The 21191-nt window shown below is 33.2% G+C and overlaps 1 protein-coding gene across 4 annotated transcripts; it reads left to right on the top strand.

Annotated features, from left to right (window-relative positions):
• The first annotated feature begins 589 nt into the window (after positions 1–589).
• Positions 590–21184, top strand: LOC132720119 (uncharacterized). 4 transcript variants are annotated; one of them, XM_060704117.1, is made up of 6 exons: positions 590–725; positions 3639–3797; positions 4452–4598; positions 8985–9054; positions 14839–15237; positions 15364–21184. In XM_060704117.1, exons 2-6 carry the CDS (start codon positions 3678–3680, stop codon positions 18444–18446), a joined length of 3819 nt encoding a protein of 1272 aa, XP_060560100.1. In that variant the 5' UTR covers positions 590–725; positions 3639–3677; the 3' UTR covers positions 18447–21184. The 4 variants fall into 4 exon arrangements, with proteins under 4 accessions (XP_060560100.1, XP_060560098.1, XP_060560097.1 ...); XM_060704115.1 differs by having other exon boundaries at positions 14839–15531; positions 15616–21184; XM_060704114.1 differs by having other exon boundaries at positions 14839–21184.
• The last annotated feature ends 7 nt before the right edge of the window (positions 21185–21191 follow it).

Genomic DNA, 21191 nt, shown 5'->3' with positions numbered 1-21191 from the left:
AATGTTCAAGGTGAGCTTTTGTAATCACAATTTGTCTGGTGTCTATCGTCCATCCGTGCGTCATTTAGATGGTTACAAAACTCTTAACTCTTTATATAAAATTTTAACAAAATTGTTACTTTGTTTGTTTAGATATTGGTAGTTTATCAGTATGGCACATCAACTTCAGTTAGAGAAGAAAAACTACAGACAGTGGGTAAAGGCTGGTTTAGGACTTGGATATTTAAAGGAGGGACTGGTACCATTCTGTAATGACATAGCTGACCAACAACATAAGGATATCTTACAGAACATTCGGTCTACAAAATCACTACCATCAAATGCGACGTGTGGCAGCTGTCAAGTTGATACTCTCAAGCCAGACCATAAGCCAGTAGGGAATGCTGGAAACAAAGTTTGTCCTTATGGGCAAGTACGATGCAGCTGTTGCTTTACTAAGGGCAAACTGCTTGTTCAAACAACATATGTGGCGCCATCTATGACTTTATTGTGCAAAATCATGCATCTTCACCACCTTCACCTAACTGGAAAAACAGCGATGCTCAACAGTGGTCGGTAGACCCTTGGAGCATTTGTAAATGTTTTATAAATGCTCCAGGGTATGAGCAGAAGCAATCTGCTAGTGAAACTGATTGTACTGGTTATTACATCTAATAATAAATAACCAGTATTTTCATAGCCACATTGCATGCAATGTCACAGGAACAAACAACTTGTTTTCAAAGGTAAATCATTATTAAAATTTCTTTTACTTAATATCTTTTATCAGCTCTACTGTAATGTTAATGATGTTTATTCAGCATCAAAGTAAAAGAGAAAATTAGGAAATAATGAGATATCAATTCTGAGTGCACTATTGTAGAATAATGCACGGTTTGAGTTCAAATGGCTAGTAATATAATCAAGAAGGCCGATAGGCCTAAGTGATTAATTACAAAGCATTTGAACGAAAAACGTGCATTATTATACAATAATGCACGAAGAATTAATATCTATATCCATTCTAACACGTCAAGCAAAAATATAATTATTATAAGGTTGGACTTTATGTTTGGTGGTTAAATTTGTTTTTCGCCTGAGAGTTTCCCTTAGAACATTCTTTAAAGGCTGTTCCAGTGGGTTGAAAAAACTGTCGTTAAATCTACCGTGTGTAGAAACATTTTGAGAATAATGAATTTTGAAAACGTTGATAAAACTTTGTTTGTTTATTTTATTTTACTCTATAATTTTTCAAGCGAAATACAAATTATTAAAAGTGAAATAAATGTAAAACTTAACTCGTTTGTGACATTAAAATAGCGTACTTGATTTGATTGTTTTGCATGTGTTGTTTGGCGCTACATTGTGATGTCACGTAAACAACAATTCAAACGTCTGTACGTCGTTAACAAATGAATTAAAGAGATTGGTGTTCGGATTCATTTTCTTAGTTAGAGCATTTTCTTTCATTCTAGATAGTTTTCACAACAAAATTTGACAAAAAATTGTTTTTATTTATCAGATTTTTTAAACAAAATGGCACCCTCAATGAGAAAGAACGGCGAGTGCATTGTTGTAGAATAATGCCACTTAACGGGCCTTCTTTGTTTATATAGAAAAATTTCCGATAGTGTTAGAATGAAAATTTAACTTTGAAGGTAATGAGGTAATTCACCACTTAAATGATTCACAACAAATATATAAAAATTCACCAATTGTTTTTGTTGCAAAATTTGATCTAACTAAGTTCACGAGGCTTGTGGTAAATATTTACTGTAAACATGTACAAGTGTAGATTTGTATATAGAACTTTTGTATACAGGCTATTTTTCCCCTATCCCATGGGTCCATATATAGGCCCCATTCCAAATCCAAATTTTGTTCTTTATTCCAATCCAATAAAAAAATTATTACCAAACCCGAGGTTGGTGATTTGAAAAAAGGTACCACCTTTTTATATGCCCGAAAGAATTTCGGGCATATTATGTTATACCCCCTGGCGTCCGTCCGTCCGTCCGTTAGCAATTTGGTTTCCGGAGCATAACTTAAGTTCCATTTGGCCCACAGTATTCAAACTTCATAGGCAATCGCAACTACTCGGCCCTTTCCGTAAGTGTTCGGATAAGGACCTCGAACACAATAGTATGAATACACAGAACGGATGCGGTATTCCGGTCTAACCTACGCTAAGAAACTAAACATGTAAACAAATAGTAATTTAATGCTGGGAGTTGTTGACACGTTTATTTCCAATATATGTAGTAAAAGTCCACCTGAAATAAGTGAATTCATAGGTACAAAAGCAAACAATACATTATTTATATATTTACTAATATGGCTGTGAAACCGAAAGTACAAAAAACCAACCTGTTGACATTTGGTCGGATTTATTTAAAATTGAACATCAGAAGGCATATTTAAATAACAAATTGTTGTCAGACATATTTTCAAGCATAAGAGTACCGGAACAGACATTAGATGTCAAATATATACATTCGTTTTACATTATCTCTGTTTCTGTTTACATCTGTAAACCACGTGGTAGAACTACTTTCAATCCGTATTGTTTCCGAGGTTAATATTGTAGATAATAGCCGAGGCAGTTCCGAATGCTTCATAGGATGATTGCCCATATTGGGTAGAAAACCCCTATTGATTTTGGGGTCACAAGGTCAAAGGTCAAGGTCACTATTAGCTTAATACTGAAAATGGTTTCCGGAGCATAACTTAAGTTCAATTTGGCCCACAGTATTTAACCTTCATAGGATGATTGTCCATATTTGGTATAAGACCCCTATTGATTTTGGACTCACAAGGACAACGGTCAAGGTCACTATTAGCTTAATACTGAAAATGGTTTCCAGAGCATAACTTAAGTTCCATTTGGCCCACAGTATTCAAACTTCATAGGATGATTGTTCATATTGGGTAGAAAAACGCTATTGATTTTAGGGTCACAAGGTCAAAGATCAAGGGATTACTATCACCTTTAAACTGGAAACAGTTTTCGCTCAATAACTCAAGTATTAATCGAACTACAGCTGTAAAATTTTATAGGATTAACAGCTTTATACCCCTGACGTCCTGGTGTCCATCCGTTGTAGCATTTTTACTTACAAGATAACAACTTGATGGTGGTGCTTTGAAAACAGCAACTGTATATATACATGAATATTGTTCAGCTATAAAGGAGGATTGCTTTTTGAAGGAGGTAATACTGTATTTAATTCCCATGTTTTCCTCAGTAAAAGAAAAAGTTCTTTCGGGCATATAATGCTCCGTCTAGCGGTGCTCTTGTTGTATTTGGTGTGAAGGTTCTGGATGTTTCGGACACCTTTTAAGTCCTGATTAGTTTCAATAAGATTTATTTAGCTTTGTTCAAAGAATTTTAACATCTTGAATGCTGGCATATTTTTCCCAAATGATAAATTTCACAATTTAATTTTTGACCCATATTGAAAAGAAAATTAAAGACACAGTTATCCCAAATTTACCATGTGGCATTTTCCCAAAATATAGGAAGAAATCCTGGTATAATTTATAATTGCATCTTATATGTAGGTAAGTACGAAAACAATTTTCAAGAAAATAATTTGTATTGCTTAACACTGTATATTTATGCATAGAACAATATTGAACTTGTGTTTTCTATTTGATAGGTTCGTCAGTATAGGAATGATATTTTTCACTCAAGCTGTATGGAATTAGAAGAAAGTGAGGCAAATTCTTATATTGACGATATGATAGGAGTTTTACAAGATGGTAAGGAGCTATTACAGCGATCAGATGCCCAGATAGCGGTGAAGAAACTTCAAGATGTAAGTTAAATAATGAATTATGTCAGTTTGAAATCTTTATGGAGTTTACTTATGATTTAAAATAACAAGCCTTAGTCTAAATTTAGGACAAAGCTTAGGTAACAAAGTTTGAACTGGTAAATTATAGTAAAATTCAAAAGATAATTTCCTAAAGTTAATTGATAAAGTCACATAAAAATACATATGTACCTTTAAACTGTTAAAATATAAAGAAAAGAGATCTAATTAGTTCAGAGTAACTTACAAAATCCGGAACTTTTAAAATTAGAAAAAGTTATAAAATCTGAAAAATTTGCCGGGTCCAAAACTTATATAGTGAATTAAGATACTGAGAAGTATTATATGAATCCCGGAACATTCTAAAAATTCGAACTTTTCGGCTTGTCCAAGGTTACACTGAAATATAATATTATGTAGAAATCAACAAAAGTAAGAAAATAAGAGGCTGATAGCCATAGATCTATATCAAACACCCTGTTATAAAGGTAGAATTAAAGAGTCCACTGAAAAAGTGTAGGAGCAAAGCAGATAATATTGAAATAAAGTTTGACCTTATATATCATAATTATGTTGTATAGAAGAGTAAATATGATAAATCCCTTAGCTACATTCTTTTCTCTTGAAAGAAAATATAACAAAAATATTTTTCATCAGTTGAAGAAGAAAGACTTCATTATTACAACTGAAGGGTTTGAAGAAATTCTGAGACAAATCAAGGAAGAAATGGAAAATGCTCCAACTAAAGAGGAATATGAGGAGCTCAAAAATAAACTTGAAACACAGATGTTCAAACTAAAAGAGGTAAAACTCCAAGTTTCAATTGTTTGTTATAGTTAATATGCTGGTACATGTATTTTTTACAACCATGGTTTTAAGAGAACAGAACTAAATTTTGTATGCCAGACCTATTATCAGCTTGTCAAGGCACACAATTAGGTTAGCAAGCTTTGTGAATTCATGTTGTTACAAGGGATGATAAAAATTAAATAGACTTAATAGAAAATTAATTAAATGCATTTGCATATTAAAAACACAGAATATAAATTGAAATACATGTATATCCCCTACATCATACATGATAGAAAAAAATCAACAAAAATCATTATTAGATATAAAAGTTATGCTGTTAAAAGCATGTAGAGCAACTCGATGTATGGTATAAGTAATAATCTTAAAATTTGACATTTTATGACGTCACAAGCGTATTGTATTATATGGAGCAATTTTCTCATTCTGGAAGTAGGCCAATGCATGTTCCCAGATCTTTGATACAAGCATTATCAAACCACTGTTATATACTCTAAAGATTTGAACCATCTGATATTCTGTTTGATTTTTAGATAAGCTTTTATTAGTCCCCTACCGGTTTACCAGAGGGGACTTTAGGTTTACCCTCCGTCCGTCCGTCCGAGCCAACATTTGATTATAATGAGCTTCATTCCGTAGTTAAATAAAGAACATAAACTCATAAAATTCAAATTGAGAGCTATTTTTTTGTTTTTATGAGCTTATTTTGCTTATGGACGTTGGTCCAGGTGGTGTTTATGAGCTCATTTGCCTCATAAACATCAAATTTTGGTATGTCCGTCTGTCAGTTCGTCAGTCCGTCCACAAAACTGGATCCCACGATATCTTGAAAAGTACTGAAAATATTTTTATGAAACTTGGTATATGGATAGATGGCAGTATGGAGATTATGCACGTCTTTTTCTTTTCTTCATATGGTGAAAATTCTGGTTGCTATGGCAACAAGTCCGTCCGTCTGTCCGTCCGTCAGTCCGTCCGTCCACAAAACTGGATCCCGCGATAACTTGAAAAGTACTGAAAATATTTTTATGAAACTTGGTATATGGATAGATGGCAGTAAAATTCTGGTTGCTATGGCAACAAATAGGCTGAAAATATGGCAAATTTTACACATAAACTGGATCCAGTGATAACACAAAAGTACTGGAAATATTTTTATGAAACTTGACATATGGGTAGATGGCAGTCTTGAGATAATGCACGTCGTTTTCTTTTCTTCTTATGTTGAAAATTCTGGTTGCTATGGCAACAAATATGCTGAAAATATGGCAAATTTTACACATAAACTGGATCCAGTGATAACGCAAAAAGTACTGGAAATATTTTTATAAAACTTGACATATGGGTAGATGGCAGTCTTGAGATTATGCACGTCTTTTTCTTTTCTTCCTATGTTGAAAATTCTGGTTGCTATGGCAACACATAGACTGAAAATTTGGCAAATTTTACACATAAACTGAATCCAGTGATAACTCAAAAAGTACTGGAAATATTTTTATGAAACTTGACATATGGGTAGATAGCAGTCTTGAGATTATGCATGTCTTATCTGTTCTTCCTATTTTGATAAAATATCAGTTGCCTTGGCAACAAATAGGCTTAAAACATGGCAAATATAACAATATTTGTGATTAGTCAAAAAGAGCTGAAAATTTTTATGAAATTGCATCTTTAATTCAAGAGTTATCTCCTCTTTAAGAATTTTGCTTTTAAAAAATTTTGGTAACAGGGATGTTTCAAATATTAACTTTAGAGTGTCCTCAGTCGGTCTGTCTGTCTGTCTGTTCATAAAAACTGTTTCCTGTGATCACTTTTAAAGAACTTTTCCAACAAATTTACTTAAAATAGAGAAAAATTGAAACATTAGTGAATGGCCAATGGCCCTTCAGAATGTTGATGGGGTTCTAACCGGTAGGGGACTTATGGATTGCTTGCAATACTATGATAATTGCTTGTTCAAATAAATTTTGACTGTATGAAAACGGTGGCTTATTTTTGAAACAGGCTTGTTTTCAAGACAGCTTATTATCAAATTTTTAGGTTATATGTCTGTAAAAGTCATTATAATACTGTTTTGTAATACTACTAGTAGTCTAGATGGGGGAAAAGACTTACTGTAATAGTGGAAAATTCCATCCTCTCAACTGTGTTCAAAAGTCTCACCTGTAATGAATTATAATATGTCTAAGAAAATAATTTTGCTGAATGATAATGTATCATACATACGAGAATATAATAAGATAATACACCTCAGAACAGAATTCTCATTATATGAAAATAAATATACCGCATCTCCTATTTTGAATGCTTTCGTTTAACTGTTGACAAAATTTTACCATATTAATCATTTCGTTAAAGGCACTCGCCTCCAGATTGAAAAAGTTAACAGTAAATACTGGTCTAGGTTTAATGAATCATAATGAAAACACCTTAATATTTCAATCTTAAGTTTAAATTTATAAAATGTTATCATAATTATGTATTATATTATTTATCAATTCTAATCCTAAGGACAACAAATAAACACAAATTTCAAAGCCAAAGCGCTTTATTTGTTTCTCTCTTTGTTTGATATGAACCAGAATTTCATGGTAACAGGTTGTGATATTTGTCCTGTACTATCACATGGTAAGAATTGGCAGGTCAGAACAAACCTAAAGATCTATAAAATTATGATACAAGTATATCAATCAATAAACTTTTTACCTGAACTTAGTAAACCAGGAAGTGCTTCAGCCTGAGAGACTGCCTCTGAAGCAATATTGGTAGTCACTTACAGGTTTAAAGTGAGGGGACTTTAAAGGTTTACCCTTCGTATGTCCATCAACAAAACTGGGTTCCATGATAACACAAAAAGTACTGAAAATTTTTTTTTTGAAACTTAAGATATGACCAGATGTCAGTCTGGTGATTACTGTGTATGCATATTTTTATATGCCCACAAAAATATTGGGCATATTATGTTATACCCACTGGCGTCAGTCCATCTGTCCGCACTCACAGGACAGTAATTATGTGGCTAGTGTAACTGTTCTTTCTCTTTGATGTCATTCATTCCTTAATGCTTTTATTTGGCTATTTTCTTTTGTGTGGCTAAAAAGAACAATAGGGAGAACAATAGATTAGCCACATAATTACTGTCCCGTGAGAACCTCCGTCTGTCCGCATGTCCATACGACGCTTAGCAATTTGGTTTCCGGAGCATAACTTAAGTTCCATTTGGCCCACAATATTCAAACTTCATAGGATGATTGTCCATATTGGGTAAAAGACCCCTATTGATTTTGGGGTCACAAGGTCAAAGGTCAAGGTCACTATCACCTTAAAACTGAAAACAATTTCTGGAGCATAAATTAAATTCCATTTGACTGTCACCTTAAAACTGAAAACAGTGTCCGGAGCATAACTTAAGTTCCGTTTGGCCCACAGTATTCAAACTTCATAGGATGATTGTCCATATTAGGTAGAAGACCCCTATTGATTTTGGGGTCACAAGGTCAAAAGTCACGGTCATTATTACTTTAAAACTGAAAACAGTTTCCAGAGCATAACTCAAGTTCCATGTAGCCCACAATATTCAAACTTCATAGGATGATTTTATATATTGGGTAGAAGACCCCTTTTGATTTTGGGGTCACAAGGTCAAGGTCACTATTACCTTAAAACTGAAAACAATTTCTGGAACATAACATAAGTTCCGTCTGGCCCACAGTGTTCAAACTTTATAGGATGATTGTCCATTTTGGGTAGAACACCCCTATTGATATTGGGGTCACAATATCAGGGTCACAATATCAAAGTTCAAGGTCGCTATTACCTCAAAACTGAAAACAGTTTCCAGAGCATAAATTAAGTTCCATTTGGCCCACAATATTCAAACTTTATAGGAGGATTGCTATTTGAAGGAGGTAATACTTTATTTAATTTATGTAATGTCTTACAAATTCTCAATCCTTACTAGAAAAAAAAAACACTTTTGGGCATATAATGCTTCGCCTAGCTGTGCTCTTGTTGTCTTTCTATAATGTTGAAAAATTTGGTAGTTAAGGCAAAAAATAGAAGAAAAATATGGTATGAAAATATTTTCATGAAATTTGAAATATGGCAATACAGCCTAAATATGAACCATTGATAATAAAATTATGTACATGTATGATTGCACCAAAAATATCAAAATGAAAAATTCTTTATAGAGAAATCGTCCATTGCAATAAAATTGATTTTTAAAAAAGGAAATTTGATTTAACGTTCTTGAGATAATTATAGGGCCCATGTTTGTTGAACAGACTGATTAAAACTATGAATATTACTGTATACAATAGACATGTTTAAAAATTACTGAATAAAACACAATTATTTGTATGATAATTTATGTTGTAGGAGATAAAAAGACTCAAAGTAGAAGATTCTCCTAAACAAAAACAGCTAGAATATGAAAAGGCTAAATCAGGTATGTTATAATTATAAAATATAAAAAGTCTAAATCAGGTATGTTATATAGAATAATTATAAAAAGACTAAATCATGTATGTTATATAGAATATGAAAATGCTAAATCAGTTTTATTATATAGAATATGTAAAGGCTAAATCAGGTATGGTATATAGAATATGTAAAGCCTAAATCAGGTATGTTTTATAGAATAAGAAAAGGCTAAATCAGGTATTTTTTATAGAATATGATAAGACTAAATCTGGTATGTTGTATAGAATATAAAAAGTCTTAATCGGGTATTTTGTCAAGAATATGAAAAGGCTAAATCAGATATGTTGTATAGAATATGAAAAGGCTAAATCAGGTTTGTTGTATAGAATATAAAAAGGCTTAATCAGGTATTTTGTATAGAATATGAGAAGGCTAAATCAAGTATGTTGTATAGAATATGAAAAGTCTAAATCAGATATTGTGTATAAAATATTAGAAGGCTAAATCTTATATGTTGTATAACAGTGACTCTCTGTTGACTAGCTTCAGTCTGACTGATTTTTGTGCCCCCACTTTAGTGGCGGGCAATTAGATTTACCCTTGTCCATCTGTTCTCTTTTGTGTCGGAAGTACCTCAAAAAGCATTTGACCTAGAGTCATGAAACTTTACAGGAATGTTGATCAGCATGTGTTGTTGTGCACCTGGGTATTTTCGTCTGGATATATGTAGTATTTTTAGAGTAATTGCCCTTGACTTAGTAAAATTTTGCAATTTTCAACTTGTGTCGCATGTAACTCAAAAAGTATTTGACCTAGAGTCATGAAACTTTACAGGAATGTTGATCAGCATGTGTAGTTGTGCACCTGGGTATTTTCGTCTGGATTTATATAGTATTTTTAGAGTTATTGCCCTTGACTTAGAAAAATTTTGCAATTTTCAACATGTGTCGCATGTAACTCAAAAAGTATTTGACCTAGAGTCATGAAACTTTACAGGAATATTGATCAGCATGTATAATTGTGCACCTGGGTATTTCTGTCTGGATTTATTTAGTATTTTTAAAGTTATTGCCCTTGAGTTAGAATTTTTTTTGCAATTTTCTGCTTGTGTCACATGTAACTCAAAAAGGATTTGACATAGTCATTAAACCTTACGTGAAGGTTGCTCAGCATATTTAGTTTTGCTTGTGGATTTATCCAGTATTTGTAGAGTTATTTCCCTTGACTTAGTAAAAACCGTTTCATTATGTTGTTATTTGTTCCTTGAGTGCTTGAGTTAGAATCAACCAACTTTACAGGAATACTGATCAACATCACTAAATTATAGGAATAATGATTCACATCACTGTGAAGCCGCATACCTGGGACTTTTTATACGCCCGTTTGAAAAACGGGACGTATTATGGGAACGCCCCTGGCGGGCGGGCGGGCGGCGTCCAATTTTGTCCGTAGCATATCTCCTACATGTATGGAGGGATTTTAATGAAACTTCATAGAAATGTTCACCACTATGAGGAGCAGTGTCGCGCACATGAACCAGGTCTCTAGGTCAAAGGTCAAGGTCACACTTAGAGGTCAGTGAAAAATGCTTGTCCGGAGCAAAACTTCCACATGTATAGAGGGATTTCAATATTACTTGGCACAAATGTTCACCATTGTGAGGCGGAGTGTCGCGTGCAAGATTCAGGTCCTTGCGGCCAAGGTCAAGGTCACACATAGAGGTCAAAGTTCAGATAAAAATATGAAGATGTGTATATGGACCATTTAGTCATCATTTATTGAGGGATTGTAACACAAATGGTCATTATCAAGACTATGGCTGTGATACATATAATTTAGGTCAATATATACAAGGTCAAGGTCACTAAAGATGATGAAATATCCAGATTTTGTAAATAGAATTTTATCAAAGGGCGACAACAAAGTTATTACTTTGTTCATAAATGACTTACACAATTACTCCCCTTGATCTACTTTCACTTTCAATTCTAAAAATAGAATTTAATCAAAGGGCATAAATGGTCCTCTTTCTTGGACTTGAGTATTCTAAAGAATGTAACATTTATTTACACATGTTTCATTCATTGGTCAAGATTCTTAACTGTGATAACAATGGTGTTCTGTAGACTTGGTATTTGTTCATAAAGATCATACAGTAATTACCTTATCAAATGTAAATACTTTCTCATAGAAATTTAATTATATTTTAATTTTCAAGTAAATATCAGTTCAGCTCTCCTACATGTATGGAGGGATTTTCATGAAACTTCATAGAAATGTTCACCACTATGAGGAGCAGTGTCGCGCACATGAACCATATCTCTAGGTCAAAGGTCAAGGTCACACTTGGAGCTCATTGAGAAATGCTTGTCCGGAGCAAAACTTCCACATGTATAGAGGGATTTCAATATTACTTGGCACAAATGTTCACCATTGTGAGGCGGAGTGTCGCGCGCAAGATTCAGGTCCTTGCGGCCAAGGTCAAGGTCACACATAGAGGTCAAAGTTTAGATAAAAATATGAAGATGTGTATAGGGACAATTTAATCATCATTTATTGAGGGATTGTAACACAAATGGTCATTATCATGACTACGGCTGTGACACATGTACTTTAGGTCAATATATGCAAGGTCAAGGTCACTAAAGATTGTGAAATATCCAGATTTTGTCTGGAGCATATCTCCTACATGTATGGAAGAATTTTTATAATACTTTATGGAAATGTTCACCACCAGGATATGTATTGCTCCATGCATGATCCAGGTCTCCAGGTCAAAGGTCAAGGTCACACTTAGAGCTCATTGAAAAACGCTTGTCCGGAGCAAAACTTCTACATTCAATATAACTTGGCACAAATGTTCACCATTGTGAGGCTGAGTGTCGCACGCAAAATTCAGATCCCTGCGACCAAAGTCAATGTTACACATAGAGGTCAAAGTTCAGATAAAAATTTGAAGATGTGTATAGGGACCATTTAGTCATCATTTTTTGATGGATTGTAGCACAAATGGTAACTATCATGACTACAGGTGTGACACATTTAATTTAGGTTAATATTTGCAAGGTCAAGGTCACTGGAGATGATTAAATATCCAGATGTTGTCCAGATTTACTACATGCATGGAGGAATTTTAATGTTACTTTATAGAATTGTTCACCACCATGAGACGTAGTGCCCTGCACATGAACCAAGTCTCTAGGTCAAAGGTGAAGGTCACAGTTAGAGCTCATAGAAAAACGCTTATCTGGAGCAAAACTTCTACATGCATAGAGGGATTTCAATATAATTTGGCACAAATGTTCATCATTGTGAGGCTGAGTGCCGTGCATAAAATTCAGGTCCTTGCGACCAAGGTCAAGGTCACACATCCTGTGCATATCTTCCCTACTGATTTGTTTTAAGGTTCATTTAACAACACAGTGTCAAGAATAAAAACTTGCTTGCTAGATAACACTTATCCATAATGCCCCCATCTCCATCTAAAGCTTTCGTAAACGGGCGTATTTTGTGACTATGGCACCCTTGTTTCAGTTTTGTTAGAGTTATTGCCCTTGACTTACAGAAGTATAAATTTGCAATTTTCAACTTGTTCATGCATAGCCCAAAAAGTATTTCACTTGTAGGCCTGAAAGTTTACAAGAATGTTGGTCAGCATGTGTACTTATGCTCCTTGGGGTTTGCTTGTGGATTTATTCAGTTTTTAGCTCACCTGTCACAAAGTGACAGGGTGAGCTTTTGTGATCGCTTTTCGTCCGGCGTCCGTCGTCCGTCCGTCGTCCGTAAACTTTTGCTTCAAATGACATCTCCTCATAAACCACTAAGCCAATTTCATCCAAACTTCACAGGAATGTTCCTTTGGTGGTCACCTTTAAAAATTGTTCAAAGAATTTAATTCCATGCAGAACTCTGGTTGCCATGGCAACGGAAAGAAAAAACTTTAAATATCTTCTTTTAAAGAACCCAAAGAGCTAGAGCTTAGATATTTGGCATGAAACATCTTCTAATGAGTGTCTACCAAGTTTGTTCAAATAAAAGCCCTGGGGTCAAAATTGGCCCCGCCCCAGGGGGTCATTGATTTTCCCTATATGCATATAGTAAAAACTTAAAAAATCTTCTTTTAAAGAACCCAAAGAGCTAGAGCTTAGATATTTAGCATGAAACATGTTCTATTGAGTGTCTACCAAGTTTGTTCAAATAAAAGCCCTGGGGTCAAAATTGGCCCCGCCCCAGGGGGTCATTGATTTTCCCTATATGCATATAGTAAAAACTTAAAAAATCTTCTTTTAAAGAACTCAAAGAGCTAGAGCTAAGATATTTAGCATCAAACATGTTCTAATAGGTGTCTACCAAGTTTGTTCAAATAAAAGCCCTGGGGTCAAAATTGGTCCCGCCCCGGGGGTCATTGATTTTCCTTATATGTGTATAGCAAAAACTTAAAAAATCTTCTTTGAAAAAACCCAAATAGCTAGAGTTTAGATATTAAGCATGAAACATCTTCTAGTAAGTGTCTACAAAGTTTGTTCAAATAAAAGACCTGGGGTCAAAATTGGCCCCGCCCCGGGGGTCATTGATTTTCCTTATATGTGTATAGCAAAAACTTAAAATCTTCTTTGAAAAAAACCCAAATAGCTAGAGTTTAGATATTAAGCATGAAACATGTTCTAGTAAGTGTCTACAAAGTTTGTTCAAATAAAAGCCCTGGGGTAAAAACTGGCCCCGCCCCAGGGGGTCATTGTTTTTAACTATATGTGTATAGTAAAAACTTTAAAAAATCTTCTTTTAAAAAGCCCAATGAGCTAGAGCTTAGATGTTTAGCATGAAACATCTTCTTATGGGTGTCTACCAAGTTTGTTCAAATAAAAGCCCTGGGGTCAAAATTGGCCCGGTCCCAGGGGGTCATTGATTTTCCCTATATGCATACAGTAAAAACTTAAAAAATCTTCTTTTAAAGAACTCAAAGAGCTAGAGCTAAGATATTTAGCATCAAACATGTTCTAATAGGTGTCTACCAAGTTTGTTCAAATAAAAGCCCTGGGGTCAAAATTTGCCCCGCCCCGGGGGTCATTGATTTTCCTTATATGTGTATAGCAAAAACTTAAAAAATCTTCTTTGAAAAAACCCAAATAGCTAGAGTTTAGATATTAAGCATGAAACATCTTCTAGTGAGTGTCTACAAAGTTTGTTCAATAAAAGCCCTTGGGTCAAAATTGGCCCCGCCCCGGGGGTCATTGATTTTCCTTATATGTGTATAGCAAAAACTTAAAATCTTCTTTGAAAAAACCCAAATAGCTAGAGTTTAGATATTAAGCATGAAACATCTTCTAGTAAGTGTCTACAAAGTTTGTTCAAATAAAAGCCCTGGGGTCAAAACTGGCCCCGCCCCAGGGGTGTCATTGTTTTTAACTATATGTGTATAGTAAAAACTTTAAAAAATCTTCTTTTAAAAAGCCCAATGAGCTAGAGCTTAGATGTTTAGCATGAAACATCTTCTTATGGGAGTGTTGGGGGGGGGAGGCTATATACAGGTGAGCGACCTCAGGGCCATCATGGCCCTCTTGTTGTAAGTTCTTGCCCTTTACTTAGTAAAAGATTTTTAGTTTTCAAACAATATTTGACATAGAGTCATAAGATTGACAGAACAGTGGCACGGTGGGGGCACCCATGTCCTATGGACACATTTCTAGTTTGTCTTTATAATTCAAGGAGGCCCTCAGTGCTGTATTCCTTTTCTTTAATATATTTCTGTAATATTTACACATTGATTTGTTTTTAACAATAGGAATCCATTTTATCATTTAAATTACAGAATGGCGGAAAGAGCTGATAGAACAGTATCACAAAACCCTGCTGCAGGTTCCTACAATACCTTTACAACCAAAAAGTAAAAAATGTAGCTTTAATGAGATTTATATTAGGCCCCAAATTATGAGGGAAATGAAAGAAGAAAAGGGAGAGAAAAAGGAAGTGGAGGTTAAAACAATGTCTGAAATGTTCACATATAATGGAGTTCCCCAAAAATCTGTGTATATTCTAGGAGATGCAGGGTCAGGAAAAACTAGTTTTTGTAAATACCTGGTCAACTGTTGGTGTTTGGCACATAGTGAGCAACAAGAAGCTAACAATGAAAATGAGGACCATGGGGGTGGAAATGAAAAACATGGAGGTGACAATGAAGAACATGAAGGTGATAATGAAGAACATGTAGGTGAAAATGAAGAACATGTTGGTGATAATGAAGAACATGGAGGTGACAATGAAGAACATGAAGGTGATAATGAAGAACATGTTGGTGATAATGAAGAACATGGAGGTGACAATGAAGAACATGTAGGTGATAATGAAGAACATGGAGGTGACAATGAAGAACATGTTGGTGATAATGAAGAACATGAAGGTGATAATGAAGAACATGTTGGTGATAATGAAGAACATGGAGGTGACAATGAAGAACATGTAGGTGATAATGAAGAACATGGAGGTGACAATGAAGAACATGGAGGTGAAAATGAAGAACATGTAGGTGATTATGAAGAACATGGAGGTGACAATGAAGAACATGGAGGTGAAAATGAAGAACACGTAGGTGATAATGAAGAACATGGAGGTGATAATGAAAATGAAGCTGACTATAAAAATGAGAAGCATTGGGGCAGAAATGAAAAACATGGAGGCGACAATGAAGAACATGGAGGTGAAAATGAAGAACATGAAGGTGATATTGAAGAACATGGGGTACATAATGTAAATGAAGGGGGCAATGAAAATGAAGCTGACAATAAAAATGAGCATGAGGGCCGAAATGAAAAACATGGACGTAATAATGAAGAACATGGAGATGATAATAAGAAACATGAAAATGAAAAAGAAAGTGAAGATAGCCGTGGGAAATATAGAAATGACGGTAAAAATGAAGGTGGCAATGACAAGCATGGAGGTGACAATGAAGAACATGAAAAACATGGAGGTGGCAATCAAAATGAAGGTGGTGATGAGAAACATAAAGAACATGGAAGTGACATTGTAAATGAAGAGGTTAACAAGGAACGTGGAGGAGATATTGAAAATGAAAAACACATGGGTGGCATTAAGAAACATGGAAGTGACCGTGATGACATTCAGGGTGAAAGTAATGACGTAGCAAACTCTGAATTATACAGTGATGACTCTGATGGTGACTTGACAGACTCTGAATCCGACAGTGATGACTATGAATATGACAATAAAAGTTATGAACTTAAATTCAATGGTGTAAAAGAGCTGAAAAGATTTGATTTTTTATTTTACATCCCTCTTAGACAGTATCAAAACATTAACACTATTGATGAAATGCTTCAACAACGTTATCAAATGAAAATGTTAAACACACTTCTTGAAGAAGAATCTTCTAGAGTTATCATTTTGCTTGATGGCTTAGATGAATGGTCATCTGAAAATGTCCCAAAACATAGCATCTTTAAGAAGTACACAATAGTAACTACTTCACGGCCATGGAAATTTCATACATTAAGATCAAGTGATGTGGAGATTGAACAGTCACTGAAACTGAATGGGTTTGATTTTAGATGTGAAAGAGAAATGGTATATAGGACAGTCTCACAATTAAATGTTAGAAGTCATGCTAATAAAGAAGCTAGAGATTGTAGGGAAAAGCTCGAAGAAGTGTCTCTGGAAAGTTTTAAACAGGTACCAATTATGCTGCAACAACTGATATGTCTATGGTTTGATGGTAAACTTGATAAAACCTCAAGATGTGCCATCTACACCGGTATGTTAGAATTATTCTTCACCTGGAATGACATGAAAAATACAGGAACAAGTACTCGACTCATGAAGGGTACCAAGAAAGTAATCCTCCCTCAATATTTAGCAGATAAAACCAAATTAAGTTTAAACAGACATTTCATTTATGAAATGTCAGTGTTGGCTTATGAGACACTATTTAATTGTCCTAAGAATAAGTCCTTGTCATTTGACATTTGTATGTTTGACGAACTAGAAATATCAGATGAAGTAAGAGAAAATTGCTTGAAACTTGGATTAATTACAGAAGATGAATGTTCAAGCTTGTCTGTATCAGAACCACCAAGCTCATTGTTCTCCTTTATTCACAAATCAATGCAAGAATTTCTGGCTGCAGTGTATATTGGTATCAATTTCAATACAAAAATTGATTCATCAGGTAGTACAGGAAATGTTGAATTAGCCAAAAAGTTTATTAATGAGGTGTTTCAGAAATCTTCAACAGTAGATGGCATATTAGAGCAGTCGAATGTTGTCATTATGCTATGTGGTCTAGAACCTAAATTAGCAACACATGTTTCTAAATACATATATGAAACTGTGTCAGAAGACTCTCATGTTCAGGAATACAGGAGAACAATAAGAGATAACATTGATAGTTATCATCGTTCTATTACTGATATTCAAAAGCTTTTGTTTGAGGTAATAGCAGAATCAAATGCAGCATGTAGTCAAGGAAGTAATTCTGTGTTTTATATAGGAGATTTGACCATTGATATATTCATTCAGTATTGTGATATGATTTGTTTAAGTATTGATCAGGATCAAATTGTTCCTGACTCTGTTCTGTCTATTAATGTGAATTACTTGAACACAAAAAATGTTAAATTTACAAAATATTTACCAATTTTTTATCATCTGGAAAAAATTGCAATAACATTAGAAAGTTTATCAAGTACACAAAGTGATGGTACACAGAGTAATGAACAGATGATTGATGAGATTAACAATTGTGTTTCTGAGACAATAAAAGTAAATACTTTAACATTAAAATCTCTGTCTCTTGATAATGTCATTGACACTGACATATATTACCCAGTGTGTAAAACAGTTGTTAGCAACCTACCTAGTATGGTCAATCTTGTAGCAATAAGAATGAGTTGTATAACAATGAGTCATGATGATACTACTACATTCTGTAATTTTCTTGAGGGAACCAGTCATCTTGAACAAATACATCTTAGCTATGTTGATTGTGAGTGTCATAACCAGCATGATGTTAATTTATCAAAACATCAACAACTTCATTACCTTGATTTGAATTATACTGTTAGAGTGATAGATGTTGATACTACAAACCTTGAAATATTTAGATTTAGTGAGTTGAAAGATAGTAATTATGAGAAAATATTTGATATTATTAAAAAATCTTACAAATTAAAAGAACTTGTTTTGTATGGAGATATGTTCAGTAAATCTCAATTATTTCATGCCAACATAACAGAGAGACTAGTCAGAGTATTACCATTGTTACACAATCTCAGTAAGCTTGAGTTAGGGTATTGTAGGTTTACTGACAATATAATACAGTTACCTTTAGAGATGAAGAGTTTAAAGGACATTAAGCTTGTTCTGTGTAATAATGAGTTTGACAACATGGCAGAAGTTTGTTGATAGTCTTCCTAGTATTCCCCATACTGTAGATGTGAGTGTAAAGTTCTGTTATATAACAGGAGATGGTGAGGAGTGTAATGATGGTATGTTAACATTGACATCACAAGGACTTAAAGGAGGGAAGGGAAATGATGCTATACAGTATGTAAAAGATCAGAATCAGTTATTTCATGTTAAACGTGATGATGGAATATTCTTTAATTTTTCAACAAGAAGGTGAGATACATGTAATTTACATGTTAAGCATGATGATTACTTTTGGTTTGAATTTTCAACAAAAAAGTGATAAAGTATACATGTAGTTAACTTAGTGTTTAAACTTAATTAGTCCATGCTAAAAGTGATGATAAATGTGGTGGTTTTTTTTTCATTTTCTACAAAAAATGGTTTGAATTTTTAACAGTGATATAGGATACTTGCAGTTAACATAGTGTTTTAACTGAATTATTTTATGTTAAAAGGACATGAATTTGTTTCTTTATTTTCATAAAAAAATGATACTAATGACAAGTTAAATATTTACATATTGTTGTAAAGTTAAAGAATGAATATAATGCATTATGATAGAATATAAATCATGCAAAATATTAAGTTGTTTAATATTGATTTCTGGTCATTTTAACAAAATGCATTTATAATATTGAAATTGAAGAAAATAACATTCAAATTGTGTTTATGAATAAATAAATGAAAAGAAATGCAGTGAAATATTATAGATATATTGATCTTAGTAAGGGTAAAGGTTATTTTTTTTTAAAGATCAGGTATAGTTTGTGAAAAAAAACTGATTTGAAAAAAGTAATGTTCTAATTATAAATACAAAATAGATATGTAAATAAGTGTATAAATAATTAATAAGTAAATTTAATAGAAATATCATAAAACAAATGTTTAATGTACAAGGTCAGAAAAAGAAAAAGATTAATGTAACATGCAAATACAAGTTATATGATATATAAGACAAGGGGATAGTATATATAAATACCAGTTTTGGAATATATAGGACAGGAAAATGGTATAAAAATACAAGTTATATGAAATATAGGAAAAGGGAATGGTATAAAAAAATACCAGTTATTTGATATATTGGACTAGGGATTGGTATATAAATGAATACTGGTTATATGATATAAAGGACAAGAGAATGGTATAATATATAAATACCAATAATATAACAAGGGAGTGGTATATATGAGTATCAGTTATATGATATACAGGACATTTGAATGGTATATATGAATACCAGTTTTATGAAATATAAGATAGGGGAATAGTTTATATAAATTACAGTGATTTTGTGCATACCAGTTAATATATGATATATTTGACAAGGGAATGGTATATGTTAATACCAGGTATATGGATGCAAAAGTGAATGTTCTGTAAAAATACTAGTTATATGAATGTAGAAGTGAATATTTTGTAAAAATACTAGAAATATGAATGTAAAAGTGAATGTTCTGTAAAAATACTAGTTATATGAATGTAGAAGTTAATATTCTGTAAAAATACTAGTTATATGAATGTAAAAGTGAATGTTCTGTAAAAATACCATTTATATGATATATATGACAAGGATATGGTATATATAAATACCAGTGATATGATATACAGGACAGGGGAACAGTATATTTTATTACCATTGATATGATATATACTAATTTTGATTATATGACATATATAATAAGTAAATGGTATATATATTTTTTCAATAAGATGAGAAATGTTTACTTGTTTTATTTTAGTGATTCCTTTATGATTTGTTTTACATTGTAAATATGGAAAAAAATATATTTTCTAATAATAATGCAAAACTATTGATGTGTACAAGTTTATTCAGTTAGTTAGTATAACTCAGATTAGTGAAAGGGACTCCACTGAGATTTTTTTGACAAGATATGATGGGAATTCTATTTTCAAGGTTTCATACTATTTGATAAAAATCTATTTCAATAACTTTTGTGCAAAATTTCAGATCATTTGCTCACATTGCTTATCTAAAATACTAGTAATCATTTAAGCTGGACTACTTAAAGAATAGGGAGAGCTTTAATTTAGTAACACAAGACTTAGTGTATAATTGGCATCACACTGGTTGAATTTCTGCATGCAAGTTAGTATCTAAAATTACTGAAGTGAAGGAAATGGGTTGAGATGCTTGTTTTATTCGGTCATCTAACATGATGAACACAACTCATGTAACTCTGATTTGCCTCATTGCATATTTATGCGCCCTTTTCGACCTTGAAATTCATGGATAAGTTTTTGCGTGTATGCTGGTATCTTCATAACTACAGATTGGAACTTCAGGCACATATTTGAGTGCATAATAGGTCACTGTCCAAGGAACATTTCTAAGACATGGATTTTGACAGAATTATTGCCCTTTATTCTTCATAAGATGATAGATCTTATTTAAAAGAAATGCAGTGCTTAAGAACTAGTACCCTGTTCTTCTTATCTTTTGAGTTATTGCCCTTTGTTAATTCACATATTCACATAGATCATTTCTCCTAAACTATAAAAGCTATTGACTTAAAACTTCATAGGTTTATAGATATCATTGAGAAGAAGTGCATTGCACAAGAACCGGTACTCTGTACTCAAAGGTTTTTGAGTTATTGCCCTTTGTTAATTTTCATACTTAATAGGCTTGTCCAGAGCATAACTTGGTCTTTTTAAGTTTGATTGACACCAAATTTAGTATGTAAGACCTTTTCCACTGACCTGCAGTGCATTGCCTAG

The sequence above is a fragment of the Ruditapes philippinarum genome, unplaced genomic scaffold, assembly GCF_026571515.1.
Source record: "Ruditapes philippinarum isolate M1 unplaced genomic scaffold, ASM2657151v2 ctg13236_1_1_1_1, whole genome shotgun sequence".
Classification (NCBI taxonomy): domain Eukaryota; kingdom Metazoa; phylum Mollusca; class Bivalvia; order Venerida; family Veneridae; genus Ruditapes; species Ruditapes philippinarum.
This window is presented reverse-complemented; position numbering and strand designations above follow the sequence as displayed.

Bases quoted from the DNA above. Each gene is read 5' to 3' on its own strand.
- LOC132720119 (XM_060704114.1), top strand. From the start codon at position 3,678: ATGGAATTAGAAGAAAGTGAGGCAAATTCTTATATTGACGATATGATA. The intron at 3,798-4,451 runs GTAAGTTAAATA...ATTTTTCATCAG, and splicing joins CGGTGAAGAAACTTCAAGAT to TTGAAGAAGAAAGACTTCAT. The intron at 4,599-8,984 runs GTAAAACTCCAA...TTTATGTTGTAG, and splicing joins AGATGTTCAAACTAAAAGAG to GAGATAAAAAGACTCAAAGT.